Source organism: Hippichthys cyanospilos, chromosome 6, assembly GCF_059441005.1.
Source record: "Hippichthys cyanospilos isolate Australia breed blue-spotted pipefish chromosome 6, RoL_Hcya_1.0, whole genome shotgun sequence".
In the NCBI taxonomy this organism is placed as follows: domain Eukaryota; kingdom Metazoa; phylum Chordata; class Actinopteri; order Syngnathiformes; family Syngnathidae; genus Hippichthys; species Hippichthys cyanospilos.
Window position 1 is genome coordinate 15,589,327 of NC_142374.1, and position 8,552 is coordinate 15,597,878.

At 39.4% G+C, this 8,552-nt stretch overlaps 1 protein-coding gene across 1 annotated transcript; it reads left to right on the top strand.

Annotated features, from left to right (window-relative positions):
* Positions 1 to 434: 434 nt before the first annotated feature.
* Positions 435 to 8,499, top strand: gnb5a (guanine nucleotide binding protein (G protein), beta 5a). Its single transcript, XM_088417352.1, has 11 exons — positions 435 to 703; positions 1,172 to 1,308; positions 2,711 to 2,752; positions 3,518 to 3,594; positions 3,816 to 3,948; positions 5,686 to 5,829; positions 5,946 to 6,037; positions 6,156 to 6,204; positions 7,361 to 7,457; positions 7,535 to 7,701; positions 7,791 to 8,499. Exons 1-11 carry the CDS (start codon positions 568 to 570, stop codon positions 7,800 to 7,802), a joined length of 1,086 nt encoding a protein of 361 aa, XP_088273478.1. The 5' UTR covers positions 435 to 567; the 3' UTR covers positions 7,803 to 8,499.
* Positions 8,500 to 8,552: the final 53 nt, after the last annotated feature.

Here is an 8,552-nt window from a genome sequence, read left to right on the forward strand (position 1 = left end):
AGTACCGTGTCAATGGAAACCCTTCTGAGGAGCACCCATGTTTATTTGTTGATGGGAATGGGCAAAAAGGTTTGGCCGGCTGGGTTTTGGTCATTAAAAATCTAAAAAAGACAAAAACTTCACCACGGTCAGACAGAATGCTTCAAATTGGCTGGCAGGTTCTCGTAAAAATGTTTAGCATTGAAAGCGTTCTTAAAAAAAAAAAAAGAGGATTTCTTTCCCCGCCATTTATGTCCCATATTTCGTAGAAAACGGATATTGGAGTTTTAGCGGAGTTTTTATTCAACGTTATGAGTTTGTTGAAAAAAAAAGAAGTAAAAATCAAGCAAGGTGACCCTCAGTGTGTTGAAGCGGGCCGCACGAGGAACGCGGACCGCCTGTTGCCTGAACTACAGCATCCTCCTCCTCCTCCTCCTCCCGGAGAGTGGACCACAGAACCCTGTAGTGTAGCGTCTTGGGTCCGTGACGTCACGGGAGCAGCATCAGCTGTTAGCTGTGTGTGTGCGTGTGTGCCACTGCTTTAAGCCTTTTCGCTGCCCATCGCGGCCCCTCATAAAGGACAAATATATGAGATCCCCTCTGCTCCCTGAAATGGCGACACAGGAGGTTCAGCTCAACGAGACTCTGGCGCATCTGAAAACCGAGTCGGAGTCGCTCAAGTCGAAGCTGGAGGAGGAAAGAGCCAAGCTGCACGACGTCGAGCGTGAGTACGGAAAATGGAGAGGCCGCTCGCCCGCCCGCCATTCAGCCGAGTGCAGACAAATCACATCGAATGTTTGTTTTTCTACGTCGCGGCATTTCCCAAAACGGTAGCGTTATCGTTTCTCCTCACTTGGCCTCAACGTGTGCTGACATTGAACAGGCTCCGTTTGTTTTTTTGTTTTTTTTTCGCTGCCTCCCCATTCGTCGAGCTCCATCTGCATGGCACTTCTTGTAGCATCCAAACATCCCCTCTGCAGCGTAGCAACGAGCTCAACGTTAGAGAGGAAGCTGTCAAAACATGTATTTGGATTAAATCACGTTGCGTGTGTGATGCAGTTGGTAAAAAATAAAAGATTAAGCAATTTATTCACCCATGAGATGCAGGCCTTCTGGAGTTTTAATCCTACATTGGATGTTAATCAGATGGAGATTTAATGTAATGCACAAATGTGTGTCCGTGTGTGTTCAGTGCATCAAGTGGCGGAGAAGGTGGAGGGCCTGGGCCAGTTTGTCATGAAAACCCGAAGAACTCTGAAGGGACATGGCAACAAAGTTCTCTGCATGGACTGGTGTAAGGACAAGAGAAGGATCGTCAGTTCCTCGCAGGTCATTCACACTCACAAAACACACACACTGCTGCTGCTCTTTTTTTTTTAACAACGGATCAGTGATAGCCAACCATTTTTGAAGATTATTAGACTTGCTGCAAATTATGTTCCAGGTTCACTTAATGGATTCAAGATTACACTTAGAGGAAAAAATACTAAATACTGCACTTAAGTAGAAACACACTTGGCTAAAAAAGTACAAAAACACTGTCTATTGTGTACTAAAGCACAAAAGTTAAGATTTATTTCACAAACATTCTGAAAATGTAGTCCTGCAATCGTGGAAAATATAAATTCAATATTATATTATGTGCTAACCTTTAACATTGAAACTTGATAAATTTAATGTTACGATGTCATAGGTTATCACATTAAAAACTGATGTACAGTATTGACATTTTAATGTGATAAGTTCCACATTGGAGCATGACATGTACAATAACTTGATGTTTTAACGTCACAAGGTGAACATTTTTCTTTCTGGAATGGAAGCAGTATGCTCAGTCAAATAAATACGTTATCTTGACAATAATACATTCTTTCAGGCCCTGTTAGTCTAATGACAGATCCAGCTTGCATTAGTGGATTATTTATTAAACAGCAAAACTTGCTAAAAAAAATGACATCCCAGTTGCTCAGGTCAGTTTTTTAACTTCTTTGAGCCAAGGTACACTTTGCTAAAAATTTTAGCCACTATTAACAATAAAAGTCAAACTTCTGCATCGCTGTCACTGACACAAGTGATGGTGAGATGAAGCTCCATGAACCAGCAACACGATAAAGGCTGGGTCGGCATATGTACCAACAGTCCATTAGGATCCATTTACTCCACCAAGAGTTCACTAAAATGGCTAGAATTTCATTTCCCTCTCAAAACAAGAATAAGGATTGCAGTGAAAAGTGTATAAATTAGGAATGTACTTGTGTTGTAAAAAAAAATGGTTTTAATAACAACAACAAAAAAATCCAAAGTGGCTGGAGTGAGGCAGTTCCGTTTGTTTTTGTGAGTACTCACCTTACCTTTTGCTAAAGACTTGAGAAAAAAACTGATAGAAGTAAATATGTATCTGGGATTGAAAATCTGGCTACTTAAAATACATAAAAATACATCTTTTGGATTAAGTTAAGAACAGTCACAAAGTATTTCTATGTTTTTAACTTCTTACGTTATTTCCAACAAAAATAAATATAATTTTTTGTTTTTATTGTAATCGATTTTTGCTAGCGATAAATATATCCCTATACTGTATATACACAAATGAATATACAGTACTGCACTACTGTACCAGAACAATTAAATCCTCTACCACTAGATGGCAGAAAAAATGGATATAAATAAGAACTGACATAAATAAACCTTGTTGTTGTTGTTTTTTTTCTCTGCCTTTGTAAACGTGCAGGATGGAAAAGTGATCGTGTGGGATGCCTTCACTACCAACAAGGTAACTAATCTTTTTAACTTAGCGCACTAAATTAAACATGAAGTCCTATTTTTGCTGTGCTCAACATTATGGATGGTCTTAACGGCGCTTTGGCTCTCAGGACCTTCAAAATACATTTTTTCAATGATGCAATGTTTGTATGAAAAGTGCTACATAAATTAATATTGATTGCTTCATCTAAAGAACGATGATGCAATTAACTGAAGAGTAGTGCTACAGTATACGACACCTGTGTATGTTGTGTAATGTGTGTGTGTGAAAATACATCATACATAAAGCAAACAATGAAATTAAACACAATTATTTAGTTAATTAAGATGTAATATATGAATGCTTTTAAAGTCGCCAATTTTGTGCTAAAACGGTAAAATTGATGCATTGGATCACTAGCCTAATAGCATGACTACCCATATTATTTTTGGAAAGCACAACAAAATCAACAAGCACATTTGACTAGCAATTTGGACAAACAAGTCCTCCATGACCTCAAAAAAAGAACAGAAAAAAAGAGAAAAAATGTAAATTGAAAATATCTTGGTAAGTTATGCCACTAGTCTAATAGCAGAAACATCAAACTAGAATGATAATTTAATGCTCAATTGGCTCAATTATCTTAAATGGAAGTACAAATGTGTTTCACAGTCTAACAACTCTGAAAATTGATAAAAATGATTCAAGCAGCCTTTCATGTTGTTTGTTTTGTTTGAGTGCTGCACTCAAAAGCTGGTCCTTTGAAGCGTCTCTCTTTGTTTCGATGTGGATTAGGAGCATGCTGTGACGATGCCTTGCACCTGGGTTATGGCCTGCGCCTATGCCCCGTCCGGCTGCGCTGTAGCTTGTGGGTGAGTGCTGCGCCACTATATTTTGTTGTTGTTGTTTTTAGAGAGCAGGCACACATTCTTGTGTTGCATTTGGCACAACAACACCCTGTTAAAATTTGGGATAAATCTGGATTCAAACTCTAATAGAGAATCATAGTAAACCTGTGCCATCAGATTTTGAATGGGAAATGCTAACCGTGAAATTCAGAGTTTTATTTAATTTTATTTCATTTTTGTTCCAGTGGCCTGGACAACAAATGTTCCGTGTATCCTCTGTCCCTGGACAAGAACGAGAACCTGGCTGCCAAGAAGAAGTCGGTGGCCATGCACACAAACTACTTGTCTGCTTGTAGCTTCACCAACTCGGACATGCAGGTGGGATTAGAGTATATGGCTCGCTTGCGTAGTTCTCCAGCTAAGTGGCAAAGTGCATTTTGTCACCCAGTTGAAGTTTACTGTGAAACCAGCATATAAAACACAAGAGAATTACAATGTATATTTATATCATCCATTATTGATTTGAAGGCTTTGTATTTATGAAACTTTATTTAGCAAGATCCGCTAGCCTAATGCCAACGGGAATTAGCATTGATGTTGTGGTATGTTATTGTCAGAGAAATCTCAGAAAAGAAGACTAGGACAAGCCTAGCTGCTTAAACAGCAAAAAGAGTAACTCAGACCAGCCAAGATTGACTTTTCTACGCCGGCGTAGGGAAAAAAAAGCTTGGGCAAATGTAACTCGTGGGTCTTCCAACGCCAGTTTTTCCACTTGCCCAGCCGTTCCCCCCGGCTTTTATTGAATAGAAGCATAGCAGATTACAAGACACAACAAAAGAGCCAGCCGGGCGCCACCGGCAGCTGGGCCAAGGTCCCGGCTCACACTTTCGTGCGTCAACAGTTCTATCTAAGGACAGGGTCAAGATGAACTAGGATTGCATAAATGGGTAACAATGAACTAAGAACATAATGATAACAACCTAATATATGATTCCCTTCACAGTTATTTATCAAATTTAAAGGGAAACTAAAAATATTTCTCCATTTTTAGTAGTAAGAAGTAATTATTTTGTAAGTGATGAAGTCAATCGTTTTCATGTGCAATTCCCATTTGCCTGTTGACTGAGATTAACATTGTAGTTTTTAAGGGCCTCGGGTGATGACCAATCATGATTCACATGTTGTCTGGATTTCATGTGATCTTTGCCTGCTGAGCTGTGATTGGTTGTTACCTGAGCCCTGAGCATTTCATTAAACAGCCAAGTGTAACGGCCATATTAAATTACCAGTACATTTTTAAAAGGATACCAATTTTATTTAGACATTTTCAGCAGTATAATATTCTTTTTTAGTATTTAATGAAGTTGATCAATTGTTTTTGATGCACAATAATGTACTTTTCCACTTGCTGTCGACCGAAAATGCCCGCACTTGCTCAGGGCTCAGGTACCGACCAATCACGGTTCACTTGTTTTCTGGGTTCGGTCATGTGATATTTGCATGCTGAGCTGTGATTGGTCTTTACCTGAGCCTGATATCATTGTGTGATGTCATTTTTAGTCGACAGCAGGTGGAAAATGATTCATTTTTACTGCTAAATCTAGCTAAGTACATTTTGTATTACTTTAATATCATGAAAACTCAGAAAATCAGAGACTCTTAAATCGAATTGTTTAAAATAAAAGCCATTTCAACAGTGTGTAGCTACTTGACATTCTTAAGGCCTTGTGCAGATTACGTTTACATTACAATACATAAAAGCTGAAATCTGACCCCACCTCCAAAAATAAAACTTGAGCCTCAAATGGGTGATAGCTGCGCGGCTAACACAGATGCTACGAAGTGAAAACAAAGCGCGGTTGGAAAGAAATTATTAGCATTTCAAGCAAGATCTGTGTTTCTGATAGTGATTAGGCCAGCAGTATTCAACTCATCTGTGTGTCGTTGTTAATGCCTTTTATGCTCCGGGCATTCAAGCTTTCTCACTTGTTTAATAATTCACTACAGCCAATAGAGGTTCATGTCCAGGTCATTTGGTGTTTCCCAGGCCGTCCATTTATAGCACATCAGCATTTCACCCCTCTCGTTGCCATCCATCATATTTTTGTCTTGAAGATCCTGACTTCCAGCGGGGATGGGACATGCGCATTATGGGATGTGGAGAGTGGCCAGTTGTTGCAGAGTTTCCATGGCCACGCGGCAGACGTGCTGTGTCTGGATCTGGCGCCCTCCGAGACTGGCAACACTTTTGTTTCAGGGGTGAGGGAACCTCGTTATAATTTATCAGAGTTTTGAATCAACGAGTTACGGATATTTTCAATTAGAGAAGTATTTTGTACATGATCTTCACACCATTTTTTTTTTTTTTTTTGTAGGGCTGCGATAAAAAGGCCAATGTGTGGGACATGCGCTCAGGACAGTGCATCCAGTCTTTTGAAACTCATGAGTCTGACATTAATAGTGTGCGGTAAGTCACAAGATGGTTATCAGAGGATGATGTTATATTGTTATATTAGATTAGATTAAATCTACTGTATATCATATTTATTAATACCGCTCCTCTATCTCAATGGCTCTCTAAACAGTTATTATCCCAGCGGTGATGCATTTGCGTCTGGCTCAGATGATGCCACAGTAAGTATTATTACATATCTGAGATATTTTGATCTCTATCCCATTTATAGTACCAACCAAAGGTACTCAGTGTTTTTCAATTATGAAAAAAAAAAAAAAAAAAAAACATCCTGAATTACAATATTGGAGTGACTGGAGAGAACCCATGCAGGCTTGAGGAGTACATGCAAACTCCACATAGCAAGGCCTGAGCAAGGTGGATTTGAACTGTAAACAAAACGGTGTTCATCAAAACCTCATATATTTTATAATTTGGATTCTTCAAAGTAGATACCTTTTGCCTATGTTGAAAATATCTTTGGACATCTTGCTATTTTCTCAGTCAGCTTTTATGAAATAGATGCATCTTTATGGCCTGGAGGATATGCCTTTCAAAAGTTTATATCTTGATTTTTTTTTTTTACCTTTTAATGTGGTTGAGACAATTTAAATGTAAAGGTGTCTCTGCCGTTTTGAAGGGTACTGTACATAAAGACTGTAAATTTACAATTTGCAGAAATGAGGATAAGTGGCTGTAGAAAATGAATGGATGGATTTATGGTCTATATAAATTCAAAGGCAGGAAATGATCATGGTTAGAGCAGCAAGAAATGATGGGAATTCTCTTCTTTGTCAAGGGGGATTTTAACGCATCCAAGTTGACATACAGTACTCTGTCAATATTGATCAGAAAAAGAGAGACGCTTCTCAATTTAGCATCGCCCAGCTGTCTAAATCCTTCTCAAAGTGTGGTACTGCGCGCCCTCTTGTGGTGTGTAAAAAAAGTCCATCCATCCATTTTCTACCGCAGCTTATCCTCAAAAGGGTCGCTGGCTTGCTGGTGCCTATCCCAGAAGTCTTCAGGCTGTAAGGGGGGGGGTCGCTCTGAAATAGATTCCACACAATCACGCCCAAGGACAATTTATAGAGTCCAATACACCTACAATGCATGTATTTGGAGTGTGGAGGAAGCTGGAGTGCCTTGAGAGAACCCGTGTGGGCTCGGGGAGAGCATGCAAACTCCACACAGAGCAAGCTGGGATTGAACTTGATACTCTGTACTGTGAGGCAGATGTGCTAACCACTCTACCACTTGATTTTATTGAGGCGTATCTATCTGCACGATTATTGCTATTACCCATGTTGCTTTGTTTAAACGTTGACACTTTTTTTACAGTGCCGCCTCTATGATTTAAGAGCAGACAGAGAAGTAGCTATCTATTCCAAAGAGAGCATCATCTTTGGCGTGTCCAGCGTGGATTTCTCCCTTAGTGGTAAGACTTTATTATATTTTGGTTACATAAATCGAATACCTGTTGAAGATGAAACAATTTGTGTGTGCTTCCCCTAGGCCGACTTCTTTTTGGTGGCTACAACGACTACACCATTAACGTCTGGGATGTTCTCAAAGGCACGCGGGTGTCTATTCTGTTTGGGCATGAGAACCGTGTCAGTACGTTGCGGGTGTCCCCGGATGGGACGGCCTTCTGCACAGGCTCCTGGGACCACACTCTTCGGGTAAAATGACGTTTTTTGTCGTGTCCGTTTGTGTTGTTGTTTCCACAAATGTCTTTTTTTTTTTTTATGGGTGGCTTTCTTGTTTACAGGTCTGGGCTTGAGGACTCAGGCATGGATGAAGTGAAGTCAGACAGAACAGAAGCACCGCGGACACAAAGACCTTTCTGTTTGCTAACGTACAATCACAGAAATGGACACTCGCTTTGTGGTTGTACATATCAAAAGCATTGTTTGTACTTTAGTCTCACAGCCAGGTTAGATTAACATATCACTCAGAACAATTAAGCCAAATGACATGTTCCTATTACAGTATGATTGGATAAAAACTGCACAGAAGGACCTAAGATGACATAGATGTGAAATGTATTTGGTGGAAGAAAAAAATAACACTTGTAGTGATTAGCATTCTAGGATAGAAGTCACACAATAAAAGTGCTGTGTTGTATGTGCCACATAAGGGCATTGTTCATTTATTATTGTTTTGCACAAAAATAAAGATTTTATTGGTAGACCTAATTCTGATGAATATAGAGTACAGCATCAGAGATGTGCAAGGAAGCAAACTTATGTCCATACCTGTTCCCACAAACTCATCTTTCATTCATGAAGGAATCTCAGCTGCCAATATTGTTGGGGGAAAAAAGCACATTGAGATAAGGAGTTTATTTTTTTTTCATGACCAATAGTTTTTGCCATTTTTTTCAGACGTTACCTACTGAGACTCAGTGTGCATATCAATCACATGTGTGTGGTCCAAACTAGATATCGAAATGCTAATAAATGGAACGTACACATTTCCATGCAGTTGTCTAATGGCTGTAATTGCGTATTAACTATAATTATATTACTAT